The sequence below is a fragment of the Scleropages formosus genome, chromosome 20, assembly GCF_900964775.1.
Source record: "Scleropages formosus chromosome 20, fSclFor1.1, whole genome shotgun sequence".
NCBI lineage: Eukaryota > Metazoa > Chordata > Actinopteri > Osteoglossiformes > Osteoglossidae > Scleropages > Scleropages formosus.
In genome coordinates, this window is record NC_041825.1 from 15,381,111 (window position 1) to 15,395,165 (window position 14,055).

The window sequence follows — 14,055 nt, forward strand, 5'->3', positions numbered from 1 at the left end:
ATTTCTGCAGTGTCTGCAGAGCAGAGTTCATCTACATTGCTATTTAATCCACGTTATTTTAAAAACAGCGCAGTGCATTTTATGGATACTTATGTGACCTAGCATTTATGTGACTTTTAATTTGAAATTTTTGTCTATCATATCCTGATATCTTTCATACATAACTGTAGCTCTGAGCCGTAATTAAATAAGAACCAGAGTGAATATGGGTAACCCAGCAAAGTTCTGAAGGAAGGTAATTTCTGGCAAACGTATTTTCTATTTTGTGTATCTTGGTTGAGGCATTTCATCTCAAGCTGATGAGATCAGAGTTCTCAGAGGACAGGAGATACTGCATGATATCCAGAGAACTACTTCGTCCTCAGGTGTTATACCCAGTGAAGTGGCACGTTGAAAAAATGTTCACCATCCTGAAAGGGCTCACCAAAGGTTTAGTGCGGAAGCCAGGTCCCACAGCTCAGAAAACAAGATGCTTTACATAGCCAGGTTGTCAGATCCATGCGTCCCTTTGTTGAGTGGGACTGTGAAAATGTGGAGGAATGCAGCATGAAAGAGTCAGCCTTGCTTCTTGAATGCAGTTTTCTTTTTGACATCACTACAGAAAGCTAAATACTGGTTTTCCAATTTTACATGGGAAAATGCTTTTTAATTTTGTTCACCTTTTCTTTTTGTAAAAGTAAACTTTTTACAAGTTTGCAAATAAGCGTATGGAAGGATGTCAGTTCCAGATTGATTAATTTATTACTTTTTCTTAATAAATAAACTGAATTAAACCACTCTTTTGTTACACAAATGTATTGCACGATTTTAACAGAATAGAACCCAAATTTCCAGTAATACTATTACCAACTCACATCTCTGATGGCATATCCAGGGTCAGCAGAGAGGACAAAAGGCAGGATGCAAGGATAGTGAAAACAACCAGGAATTTCCTCCTTCCTGTAGACGTGCAAGTGGGGATGGGCATTCAGAGTATTATACACTTTGTTCAGCATCCCTTCCTTTGGCAACAGCATGCCAGCAGGACCATAATCTAGCAAATGGAACGCAATGTCTTGGAAGGAAAATCCGGGGATCTTGGACAAGATGATCTCATCGACCATGCCTTTCTTCAGCACTGTGCTCATGCCATGGTTAGCAGTCATGATGATGTTGAGGTTTTCTGTGAGGCTGTATTTCTCGGCAGCTCTGTGGATGTACCCCACTGTGCGGTCCACCTGCTTCACCATTTCTCTCCGCTCTGGGGAGTCAGGTCCATATCTGTGTCCTGTGCTGTCAGGATCCCCAAAATACAAAGATGCAAAGTCTAGGTCCTGCTCATTGAACCAGGACTCTATGACCTTGTCCACATTCTCCTGCCATGCTGCCTCATTAGAGTAATCATAAAAATGTAGCTCCACTTCTGCCACTTGTACCTTCTGACCCTTCTACATTGAAACTATGCCAGGGAAGTGAAGAGAACCAGCTTTCAGACCCTGTGGAAAGGTTGGTGGGGTATGGAGAGGGGTACAGGCAAAAGTTGTTGCCAGAATGAGAAACACACAGAAGCAGACTTGACATCTATTTCATGGTGAGATGAAATATTACAGACCCTCTCCTAATGGCATCTTATTTTTGTATCAGTTTCTGTGCCATGATCCAGATAGACAGGCTGCCATTGTCCACTCATTAATGAAGTGAGTCATGTAGTTTTTCTTCTCTTGAGTTCTTGTGTTAAACCACACGTTATAGATCATGCCTTGGTTCTCAGTGTACTTCCATAATAAAAAGAACATTAGTGTTAGTTTTAAACACTACCTAAAGGAAACAACGTTCACCAGGTTGTTTTGGAGATGAAAGAGCTTAGTGGGTGTTTAAACCCCCACTGTGCACAGTGAGAATTTGGACTTCTTTGAGGGACACACTCTTTCTCAAGGCCCATCTGACAAACATAGTTCTTTATGACAATGAATTTCTAAAATGACAGTTTCATCCATGTGCTGAGTCATATGTTCTTTCATTTATCAAGATAAAGGCAAGGAAGGATATATTTCACTCAAGTGCTTTACATAATAAGAATTCAGAGAATGTAGAGTGTAATTGGAATCAATCATTCAAGAGAAACATAAGAGTTTTAGCTGAGTTAAAGTTACATGGAAAAAGTATTTTTATGATAAGTTTTCTATTAGAAATAATTAGAGTTGATGGTATGCTTTAATGTAAAATGCAGCATTAAAATGCTAAAATTATGCAGATTTCATTGCCTTTATCGTTTCTTTTGTCACTCAATTAATGAACAGTGGCATGATTATTTCTTAGTGTGTTGTTAAGTTCAAACAAAATCTTTTTTCTGTGTATATTGCTTGCTATGGATAATTTTTGTTAAAACATGTCATAATAAGGAATTCAGAATGACCACATAGCTCAAACGATACAAATCAGTCAGTGGTAAAGGTAAATTTTTTTTGTGTCAAATTAGTTTTTCAGCATCTCCAAACAGCATCTTCAACACCAGTCAACTTTTTTTCCATAGAGAAAAAAAAACATGCTACATAGTGCACTTTACATTCTCATAAATCATTGCAAAGTGGGAATCTTGAAGGTGTACACTAAATGAAACTGAATCCCAAAATGCTCAACTGTAAAACCCCACTACATGTGCTCCAATACATGTGTGTTTTGGTATCTGTCTCATTACCTGTCATCAAGGTGAAATGTCTAGGATTGGTGATGGTCAGGAATAATAGACTGACATAGGTTACATCATCCTGCTCCTTGGCATCCAAGCTGGAGTTGTCCACATCCTGGTCACAGTCCCAGTAGAATCGAGACCAGCAGTAGTTTGTTTTGGTCTTTTGTGTGGGATTTGCTCTGTGGGGGCTCCTGGGAGAAGGAGGGCTGAAGCAGGAAGAGACAGGCTGTGAACAGCATGGTGTGGCAGCACACAAGAGACAGAAACCTGTCAGAAACACAATTTGAAATCACTTCTCTGAGACCCTGATGGTGCACAACATTGCCCTTCCTACATCTTCACTGATCAAAAATCTCTGCCCTTGTTTCTGTTGTCTGTGTTAAATTCTGCATTGGTCCGAAGTTCATGATGGAGCTGTATATTTTCTCAGGAAGAATCTATAAAACTACATTACGCAGAGATGATTATGCACATATGTAAATTATCAGAATTTTTAACCAAAGAGAAAGCTTTACAGATTTCTGTTTTGAAATCAGTATTAGCATAGAAAGCTTATTTTCTTACCCCAAGCTCAATACTGAGTTCCCCAAGCTGAACCTAGTTACCTGGTTGATTTTGTGATGTTTTCCTCAGCTTTTTGTCTGTTGTACCAATGTGCTTATCAGTTGTTCATTTGCATGATGTGAAAAATGCACAGAATGTTAACTAAGGCTTTGGAAAAATTTTTCCACTAAGGTTTTTCAAAACACAATGATTCAGGCTAGGACACAATATTCAGTTTCTTTATTGACCACAGCTAATGAACTTGAAACCCAGTGCACCAACACTACCTTTTCTGGATAACACATAGAAGTTCAAAAGTATCTTACATGTTTCCTTACATAAGTCAACAGTCCATATTTAGAGGATTATGTGAAGTAATATTGTAACGACCCGCTTTACCGTGACTTTGGGCAGGAAAATGTGTTTATTGTAAATAGTTGAATTATGGGTAAAATGGAATTGTGTTTAACTGTTGTGGGGATTTATGGGGAAAATAAGGGAGTAACTGTGTTTGCAAGTGGGAAAGAAAGAAAGCCTGAGGGGTGCTAAGCAGGCTAGGAAGGCTGACTTGAGGTATAGGTCCTTGAGGAAAAGGGGTCCTTGGACCGAGAGCATCATTTCATTGTGTACCAATGTTCCAATAAACATTTGCAATGAATGCTGTCCATGCATCCTTCTTTGCCCCATCTGAACCCAGAGTCCAGCGTCCTGCCATATTACATAGCTGAGTTATGTAGGTTTTATGCCATGCTATATGCATCCCACAGTCATTATTTTAGACTACTGTAAATTTGGTGAGGGGGGCGTGGTGGCACAGTGAGTTGGATTGGGTCCTGCTCTCTGGTGGATCTGGGGTTTGAGTCCTGCTTGGGGTGCCTTGTGACGGACTGGCGTCCCGTCCTGGGTGTGTCCCCTCCCCCTCCAGCCTTACGCCCTGTGTTGCCAAGTTAGGCTTTGGCTACCCGCGACCCCGTATGGGACAAGCGGCTCAGAAAGTATGTGTGTGTGTGTGTGTGTGTGTGTGTGTGTGTGTGTGTGTGTGTGTGTGTGTGTGTGTGTGTGTGTGTAAATTTGGTTATACATTATGCAGTGCTTAGTACAAAAGTATTTCAGAGTGGGAGGTGCGGTAGCGCAGTGGGTTGGCCTGCGTCCTGCTCTCCGGTGGGTCTGGGGTTCGAGTCCCACTTGGGGTGCCTTGTGACGGACTGGCATCTGTCCTGGGTGCGTCCCCTCCCCCTCCAGCCCTATACCCTGAGTTGCCGGATTAGGCTCTGGTTCCCCACGACCCTGTATTGGACAGGCTGTTCAGTAAGTGTGTGTATATTTCAGACTGTGAACTAGAATGAAATTCCTTCAGTATTTACTGAATAGTGCAAGTGTCAATGTGCACTTTAAGTACAGTACATTCATTAAAATCTCACTCATTCATGTTCCAGACATACTGATTAGACACTTGCTTTGCTTATTGGGTTTGTGAAAGCTAGTCAAAAACAATAAAACACCTAAATGTTAATTGCACAGGTTTGGTATCATTGATTATTAGTGCAACAGCCAATTAATTAGCTAGAAATGCTGCATGACATTAAAGCTCATTCCTTCACGTTTTATATTTTTCAAGGCTATAGCATTAATTCACTCACATACATTTTTTTGTTAATTGGGGAACCCTACTTAATGCTCATGGCTAAAGACTGCAACAACTGCTCCTTTCAGTTTCGCTATGTAAAACTTTATCTATAACTTACAAACTGTTCGCTCGAGCTTCACCTCACTTTATATGTAATTTATATAGATTACATATATGAATACATTTCTTCAGCGATGACTTATATTTCTTTAAAATCCCTGGGCTGGCTGACACCTAATAACTCACAGGCATAAATGAACAAATGGAAAAATGGTAAATAGTTTAGCAACAACCCCTTTATTGTATAATTATATCCTCCTTCAGTCTCCTTGAATTCCTATACTCATCTTTGTCATTTACAGTCACCGCCTCATGATGTCACAACAAAAGTGATGTTTGTCTTGATCAGCTTGATCAGCATAGAAATTACATGCCGTGTGGCAATGTTTTGTGCTGAAGACAAGTGATTTATTACAGTGCAGATGGTACCAGATGGAGTCTTGCTGCAAGACAACATCAGCCAGGTTAAAGGGAATATGGTCAACTCGGTAGATAATGTTTGTATGGGCTCTGGGGGTCTCCTCCTTTGTCCTCCATACAGTCCAGCATTCAAAGTTTCTCTCAACAATACTCTCAGAAGGATGTCTCTTTGTTGTTGACTTTGTTATGCTCTTCTTTCTGAACAACTGCAGTTTCCCCAGAGCTGAAATCACATAAAGAAAAATTACACTGTTGCTGACATTGCACATCATAGCCTCTTAGAGTGGAATTTGCCATCTTCATGCCTCCAGACTAACCCCAGCACATGCTGCTTAAAAAGTTGTATGACACTGTTCACTGCTCATTCGTAGTGGTTCAGATGTTTACTGTAATCGACAGTGGTTCAGTAAGTTGTCTGGTAACCTGAAATATGGCTCCTGTGTGGTTCACTTGTTTTGAGCCAATCATACTTAAGAATAAATCTCCACACCTGGAGAAGTGGAGTGTCAGTTTAGAAAGAATATCTACTTCCATAAGTAAGTAGAACTTTCCATCATTCATTGTGTTCATGCATGTATGAAACAATCATTTTTTTGGAATATGTGACAAATGTTCCATGACTTTTGTCATTACAACAGTAAAACCACAAAGGCAGAGAGAAATATCAGTGATGCTTGGGATCTACCTCTGACTTCCTTTTCTTTGTTTATACACGCCATGCGCTATGATCGCCACAAAGGCCACGACGAGAAACCCGGCTGCTGCCGCCAAAGCAGTGAAGGCACGAGACACATTACTCTTCTCTGAACCTGAAATACAACGAGGAATGGTTGGGAAACAACGTATTAACTTTCATACGAGTCATTTTCCAAAGCTAGATGAACATTCAATAACCTGCTAACGGAATTTCCAAAAAACTCTTCTATGTGGGCAATGTCACTACAGTCCAATTTCAGATGCCACTCAGTATGCGAGCACATCCTCCTCCTGTTTTTCAGAGGAGAAGGAAATCACTGTGAATCTCATAAATGCAACATTGACGAGGCTCAGTGTTTCTGTGCCACACCAGAGATGGAGACAATATGCTAAATTTGCATTTACATGTATTCATTTAGCAGCCAGTCTCTTTCAAGGTAAGTTTCCTGTCCTCCAAGGTAAAAGTACAATAAGGGGAAACAGAGATAAAAAGTGTATTTGAAGCAGCAGTGACACTACAAATCCTACAATTTACTGCGATATCAAGCTGTTTTTACAAATCTCATCCTTGTTTAATAAACTCGGAAAGAAACAGCAGATAAATGTTTTATGATTCTATAGCAGACAACAGAACTTTTATGTGTATTATCATTCTAGTACACTTGACTTTCAAATGTGTTTCAAAGAATTACATTATTGTCACTTATGATATGACTTACACAGTATTTGTTTTACGACACTATACACATTTTACGATTGCTTTATCTCCATACTAAAATAAAAAAATATATATATATCAAGAACAATGTCTGAGTCCATCATTACATAAGTATTTGTTTTTCGTCACATGGTGCGGGTCACAGCAAGTTTCTGTGAAGGCTTTATGGCCTAGCAGACTGTGGGTCAGTAAAGGCTGCTAAGCACCACTTAAACTGTGGTAACTGAAAACAAGCACCATGCTCGCATAATGGAGAACGGGGTTAGATGAGCAGAGGTCCGATCTCACCGTTCCTGGACAAAGATTCCTCAGAGGCCAGCAGATGTCGTGTCGCATCCAGGGAGCCATTGTTGGCCTCAGGCGTGATGCCCAGTAAGTGGCACATCAGGGGGTAAATGTTCACTGTCTCAAAGGGTCCCACCACCAGGTTCTTGCGGAAGTCGGGCCCCACGGCCCTGAAAAAGGGCTTCATGTCCATCTCCAGGTTGTCAAAGCCGTGCGCCCCATTGTTGAATTGGACTGGAAACAGCTGCGGCAACGCAGATGATTGAAAGGAAAGATGAATTAGTGCTTCTGATGACAGCGGATTGCTATTGCCCTGTTACATTAGACTGCATGTTTTCTTCTTGAAGTGTATATTAGATGGGCTAGTGACTGGAATTATTCATGTGTGAAACAATGGTATTATAATTGGTGATGCTGCTTCTGCTTCTACAAGGCACCCTGCATCAGTGATCTCATTGTTATAACTTTAAGTGCCAGCAGAGGGTGATCTCAGATCACACGAAGAACAGTGATGCGCTAAGTCCCTCCGCCAAACCCGAAAAACCTCCTCTGAATAACCATGTGAGGAGATTTGTTTTAGCAACCATGAAACTTTCAGTTACTCAGAACATTTTTATCCATTTTACTAATTTCAAAAACACTATATTCAAATTTAAATTTAAGTTCAGTTAATAATATACTTCTAGTTTCTTGTTCATAGTAAACCACAAACAGAGTCTCCCCTGGATCAAGAATGCTTACATTTTTGTTCTCATGTTTTATTCTTTGTTCACTTAACTGTCAACGGCTCCATGATTAAGGCTGAATTTGGTCAGTTTAAATGCATACATATATGCTCAGGGAGAAAAACAGTAACCCTTGTTCAAAATGGGACAGCTAGTAATGTAATAATTAGACATGCTGCGTTTGAACCCAAAGGTTACAGGTTCAAATCCCACCTGCAGCTGTAGTACCCTTGTGCAAGGTACTTACCCTAAATTGCTCCAGTAAACTTACCCAGCTGTTTAAATGGGTAAATAATTGTAAGTAGCTTAACACTGTCAGTTGCTTTAGCGGAAAGTGTCAGCTACAATATTAATTGTCAATGCACAGGACATGGAACAGCAGCTCTTGTTAAACTGGCATATAGGAAGCATTGATGTTGATGCTACTAAATTCCATAAAAATTAGGTGTACAAAAAGCTACGACTTTAAACTGATGCACTAGTTTTATCAGTTTTAACTCTGCTAACTCTTACTTTCCAGAAATGCTCGAATTTCATGCACATTTTGATTTCTTTGCTTGGTATTTCTCCACCCACATATTTCTGCAGGCGATATATGAAAGGGTCAGAAGCCATAGTTGGGGAACTGTTGCTCAGATTTAAATAGTGGTGTTTATTAGGCCGCCTCTTACAAAGGATGAAAGCACTAAGAGGGACAGCTCATTCCATGATTAAAAAGTCCAGCAGCTGTGAATTTATTTACTCATGCCTTTGTTCAGCTGAATGTGGCACTATAAATGCTCGTCTTAAAAATGTCTTACTGATGTTATGGCATAATCCTCACGCAGGTTTGGATGAACCTCCAGCAAATACCATCACAAAAGGGGCCTGTAATCTCACTATTGTGTATTTTTATATCATCTGAGGCTTTTATTTCAGAAGTTACAATGATACACCATGACTGCGATGCTAAAATAATTGAATGATCAGTCGGATCTAAGAGCCGATGTGAATTTCTAGTGCACGAATACTTTAATGACAGTGGGGATCTCTTTATGCCGCCAGCAAAACCCTGCTGATGCTGGGAGGGTATTGGGATGTACTTTTTCCTTCAGCACAGATTAAAATTTAATTCACATCTGGTCAGAAATAGTCTATTTGCTTGTCACCAACTGCTTAATGAACTCAAAGTCTTTCTTGCTACTTTTACTTATTCATGCCTCTGTGAAAAACAATGTTATGAAACAGTATTTATAGTATATTAAGAAAGCAGTATATCACCTCCACAAAAAAGAGTGCAGAGAAGTCTTGAATTTGTAACAGGAGTAATGTATAGAATGATCTGAAAAATTTCAGCCTACGGTCTCAGGCTTTTTTGTGGAAAAGTATACTCTACAAAGTAGTGTACAAAGTATACTCTGTACAAAGTATACCTTTTTACCGTTGCATGCGGTTCTATCTAAAGACAAATAGCTTGATAAAATTCAGACTGAAAGTTTTTTGATAAACTCACACTACTGATGACATATCCAGGGTCAGCATAGAGGAAAATGGGCAAGATGCGAGGATGGTTGGAGTACTGAAAACGACGAGGAATTTCCTCCTTCCTGTAGACGTGCAAGTGGGGATGGGCACCTTTCAGAGTGTTGTACACTTTGTCCAGCATCCCTTCCTTTGGCAACAGCATGCCAGCAGGGCCATAATCTAGCAAATGGAACGCAATGTCTCGGAAGGAAAATCCAGGGATCTTGGACAAGATGATCTCATCGACCATGCCTTTCTTCAGCACTGTGCTCATGCCATGGTCAGCAGTCATGATGATGTTGAGGTTTTCTGTGAGGCTGTATTTCTCAGCAGCTCTGCGGATGTACCCCACTGTGCGGTCCACCTGCTTCACCATCTCTCTGCGCTCTGGGGAGTCAGGTCCATATTTGTGTCCTGTGCTGTCAGGTTCCCCAAAATACAAAGATACAAAGTCTAGGTCCTGCTCATTGAACCAGGACTCTATGACCTTGTCCACATTCTCCTGCCATGCTGCCTCATTAGAGTAATCATAAAAACGTGGTTCCACTTCTGCCACTTGTACCTTCTGACCCTGGTATGTAGAAGCTGTGCCAGGGAAGTGAAGAGAACCAGCCTTTAGACCCTGTGGAAAGGTTGGTGGGGTATGGAGAGGGGTACAGGCAACAGTTGTGGCCAGAGTGAGAAACATACAGAAGCAGAGATGTAAGGTCTGTTTCATGATGAGATGAAGTATTACAAACCATCTCCCAATGTTATCTCATTTGCTGTACCTGTCTCTGTGCCGTGATCCAAATAGGCAGGCTGCCATTGTCCCACCATTCATTAACGAACTGAGTCATGTAATATGGTTTCTTCTCTTGATTGCTTGTGTTAAACCACATGTTATGGATCACGCCATGGCTCTCAATGTACCTCCCTACAATGAAGAACCATTCAAATTGTGAGATGGTGGAAGATGGAATGATGCCATGGTATGAGGCTGAACTTAACAGACAACTCCCAACCCAAGCCAGTTTCCCTGGATAATGAAGACCAGCCACTGAACATAACAAAAAAAAAAAAAAAAAACTAGACAAAGATAGTTTGGTGACTAGTGGAGAAGTAGTGGAGAAATTGGTTGAAGAAGACTTGTGAATTTTATCCTTTTTGCTTTCAATTTAGGTTATTGTTTGTATTTTGGAGAATTCTTGGCTTAACAGGGTGACAATGCCCTTTTGTTTATATTTTTAGTAATACTTTTTTCCACAACCAACTATACTGAACCACTCTCTTGCCTGTTTGACCACTTTCACACCACAAAGGGTTCCTAGCGATAGAAGATATATTGCAAGTCAAGTAAGTGCTGTATCAGCAAGTACTCATATTTTTTAGCGTCTTTTGACTTAGCTGTTTTTGAACTCTGTACAAAATAAAAAAAGTTTTACAGGAAACCCATAAGCAGTGCATGTACTAAATTTGTATCTAGGAGGATTTGTTGAAAGCCCATAAAATCGTTCATATGATAATGCTGTGATACAGGGAATGCTGCTATAATGATACTTCATAGCCACACAAAATGTTTTGAAAGACATGTAATTTTTAAATTGTGTACAGCCTGTTTTCTATGTGTTTTGCTATTCAGATGATGATCTTGTGAAATAGTAATGTATGACTTTTACCCAGCTAAACAGCTTGATTAAATTAAGTTTCAGTACGATGTACAACTGTATGATGGTGCTGCTCTTCATGAACTTGAAAAGCAAAAGCCAGCAATAGAAGCCTGTCTTTAACCCTGACACTGTTCATTGGCCATTTGATTTTTATTTGTAGAGAACTCTCCAAAGTTTGGTGACTGTTCACAGATTGGGGAAAATGGTTTAACATCTTAATTTAATCATCCATCCAGCTTTGTGGACACAGTAAATGTGTCATATATTGAAAATATGAAAGTGTATGTGAATATTAAGCAATGAAAAAGAAACAGGACAGTTGTTTGCTTTGGTAACAGTTCAGTCCTTCTCATAATGTTGCCATACAGATCAATCATTCTGCAAAGACAGCTACCAGTTTTTTTATGGACTGGTGATAGAATTCGGTTCTATACATCACGCTCCAGAACTTTCAAAAAAGGTTCAATATTAAAATGTTATGAGCAACCCTCAGATTGCTCAAGGAAGGAATTTCACGTAATTCTGGTATTCATTAAACTACTGTTTACTTCATTTTTACAGTGTGTGTGCTGTCATTTTGAAATCTGGTAACAGTTTGAGGAAAACGTACAAACATTTGCTTTTCTAAAACAGCTTTATATTCATTGGCTGTAATATGAGCACACAGAACATCTCTCAGTATGACTACCTGTTTGTGAGTATGTGTGTGTGTCTGTCCCTCTCTCACTGTGTGTGTGTACAGTATATACACATATAAGTACACACACCACCACGTCTACTGTACAAATGTACATGCATGCTTTGGCTTTCAGCAAGCAGAGTCTAGTGTGGATGAAAGAAAACTACAATACACCATATCAGATCATATATCATATATACTTTTTTAGCGGTTTTTATTCATTATTCCAGGTTCTATATACGCGTTATTTTAGGATAAAAGTTTTTTTGATCCCCAGTACTATAAATTCTAACTCTGTGAAACTCACAAAAAAGACTGCATCATAAGGTGCTGATTTGGTTCTTTGGTAATTTTCAGAGCTGTTGTTCTGTGATTTTTAGCAACTTTCCTAGTGTGTCCATCTACTCTGTCAGCAAGCTTTGACTTGCAACAACTCTCCCTTTTTTGTTGTTATTCCTTGCTTACCAAATGCTGCCATGGTTTTCAACAGTTTTCCCCTTGGCAGATGAAGTAACTTCTGTTCTTGTGACAGATACACCTCGAAATTTGACACTGAATATCCAGGCCACTTTCGAAATAAGTTAGCCGCCTCGTATTGCTTTAAAAACTTTCGCATTATAGTTCAGATAGTCTGACATCTTTTCAGCTGGCACCTATTTGTAGTGAACATCAGTTGCACTTGCATTTGTAGCAGTAATTTATTTAATTTAAAGGTTATCCTCTTCATGTGGCATTTCCAATATTTTGTTCATCCTATATTTTTTGCTAAAAGTATTAATGACAGTTTTGTACAACAAACTGAATGGACTCATTCAGTAATACAAATTTCCATTTAGTCGATGCTTTTCTCCTAAGTAACTTACAATGTAACGCTACCCACAACTGTTTACTCATTGAAACAGCTGGGCAACTTTACTGGAGCAATTAAGGGTAAGTACCTTGCTCAAGGGTACTACAGCTGTAGGTGAACCGACAAACTGTGAATCCAAAAGCAGCAGCTCCAATCTGTGCACTATCAGGTGGCCCGTATGGTATGGCTGAACATCCACATTAACTAAAATAACATTGTTATTCTAAACAACAATTCAACTTCAATGCATTTTTTTTGTGTTATTTTCTGAGAAAACTTCTGAACTTTTGTACATTTAAGTACTTTTTTAACTGTTGTGTACATTGAAATGAGAATACACAATGGAACCCGTTTTTTGAAAGTTCTTAGTTATGTCAATTTTTCCATTGATTATGATTAGTTAAAGTTTACTGATTACAAAAATGCCACTAGTTCTTATAGAGTGTCAGTTTTAGTTTGGTATTTTACAGCCATTGGAAGACTCCAGAAGGCCCCAGAACATTCCCAAAAGTACCAAATATTCTAGAAAGCATCAGATCCTAAAAAGTATTGGAATATTTAATGCTTGGAACCTGGTGCCATAATTCCCCAAAATTTGCTCATTTCAAAAATGTGGAATATTTTTCTAAAAACCAGCATATGGGATGAACTCATGCCAAAAGTATGCTTAATGTAACAAAACTAAATGGAAAATGCAAAAAAATTTACACAATATAATTTCTGTTACATTGTGTTATATTTAGCTTTTATATTTTGATTTTTGCACGGCACCTTTTCCTTCAGTAACATACTTCTTGGCTAAAAAGTCTAACATTACCAGGAGACATGTATTGAATATCTTTTCGTATTAATACCATCTTTTACAGTACATACAATATATATACAATATGTAAAATATATACAATATATATAATATATAAAGGTTTTTTTTTGATCTATCTCATTACCTGTCAGCAAGGTGAAGTGTACAGGGCTAGTGAGAGTCAGGAATGGTGGAGTGACATAGATGGCTTTGACTCCATCCTCTGCCATGGCATCCAAGTTGGGGGTGTCCACATCCCGGTCGTAGTCCCAGCGGAATCCATCAAAGGAGACTAGAAGTAGTTTGTTTCGGGCTTTTGTGTGGAAGCTGCTCAGGGGAGCCCCTTGGGAGATGGACACTAGAAGCAGGAAGAGACAGGCTGTGAACAGCATGGTGGGGGCAGCGTGTCAGAGGCAGCAACGCTGTCAACAAAACCAGTTGAGATCACTTCTCTGAGACGCTAGAAGGACACGATATGCCCCTCACTCTGTCCTCGCTGATCAAATACTACCCACTGATTTCCTTGCTGCTGTCCTTCCAGCAAGGTTTTTCACGTGTGAAAGGTTTATGAGCAAACTGTTTAACCATATCTTATCAGACAGATCTTAATCACCGGTGTGTCTCGTGCAAAGAACCTGGTCATTAAATAAGCTGAATCTACAAACACGCAACCTTGAAGTACAACAGCTTTAAGAAGTTTGCCTTCTGGATCCCATGTCAAAGTGCAGAATTTAAACTGAATAATTCAAACACTTCCAGTGTTTTCCTATTTGTTTGTCTGATTTGGTCAGTGTTTTCCTAGCTTTTGGTATACAGATCGTACACAG

The 14,055-nt window shown here is 39.5% G+C and overlaps 1 protein-coding gene and 1 pseudogene across 1 annotated transcript; both read right to left on the reverse strand.

Moving 5' to 3' along the window:
* Nucleotides 1–842: 842 nt before the first annotated feature.
* LOC108939860 (ectonucleotide pyrophosphatase/phosphodiesterase family member 7-like) lies at nucleotides 843–2,910 on the reverse strand (annotated as a pseudogene).
* Nucleotides 2,911–6,002: 3,092 nt separating this feature from the next.
* LOC108939861 (ectonucleotide pyrophosphatase/phosphodiesterase family member 7-like) lies at nucleotides 6,003–13,620 on the reverse strand. The gene is made up of 5 exons (XM_029246983.1): nucleotides 13,374–13,620; nucleotides 10,019–10,164; nucleotides 9,238–9,870; nucleotides 7,024–7,264; nucleotides 6,003–6,130 (listed from the first exon to the last, which is right to left on the reverse strand). The coding sequence occupies exons 1-5, from the start codon at nucleotides 13,618–13,620 to the stop codon at nucleotides 6,003–6,005; spliced, it is 1,395 nt and encodes a 464-aa protein (XP_029102816.1).
* Nucleotides 13,621–14,055: the final 435 nt, after the last annotated feature.

What these genes read in the sequence shown, in the direction of transcription:
- LOC108939861 (XM_029246983.1), bottom strand. Translation starts at nt 13,620, where the DNA reads ATGCTGTTCACAGCCTGTCTCTTCCTGCTTCTAGTGTCCATCTCCCAA. An exon ending in CTGGATATGTCATCAGTAGT is followed by an intron (nt 7,265 to 9,237) that starts GTGAGTTTATCA and finishes GCGTTGCCGCAG; the next exon opens with CTGTTTCCAGTCCAATTCAA. An exon ending in GGAATCTTTGTCCAGGAACG is followed by an intron (nt 6,131 to 7,023) that starts GTGAGATCGGAC and finishes GTTGTATTTCAG; the next exon opens with GTTCAGAGAAGAGTAATGTG.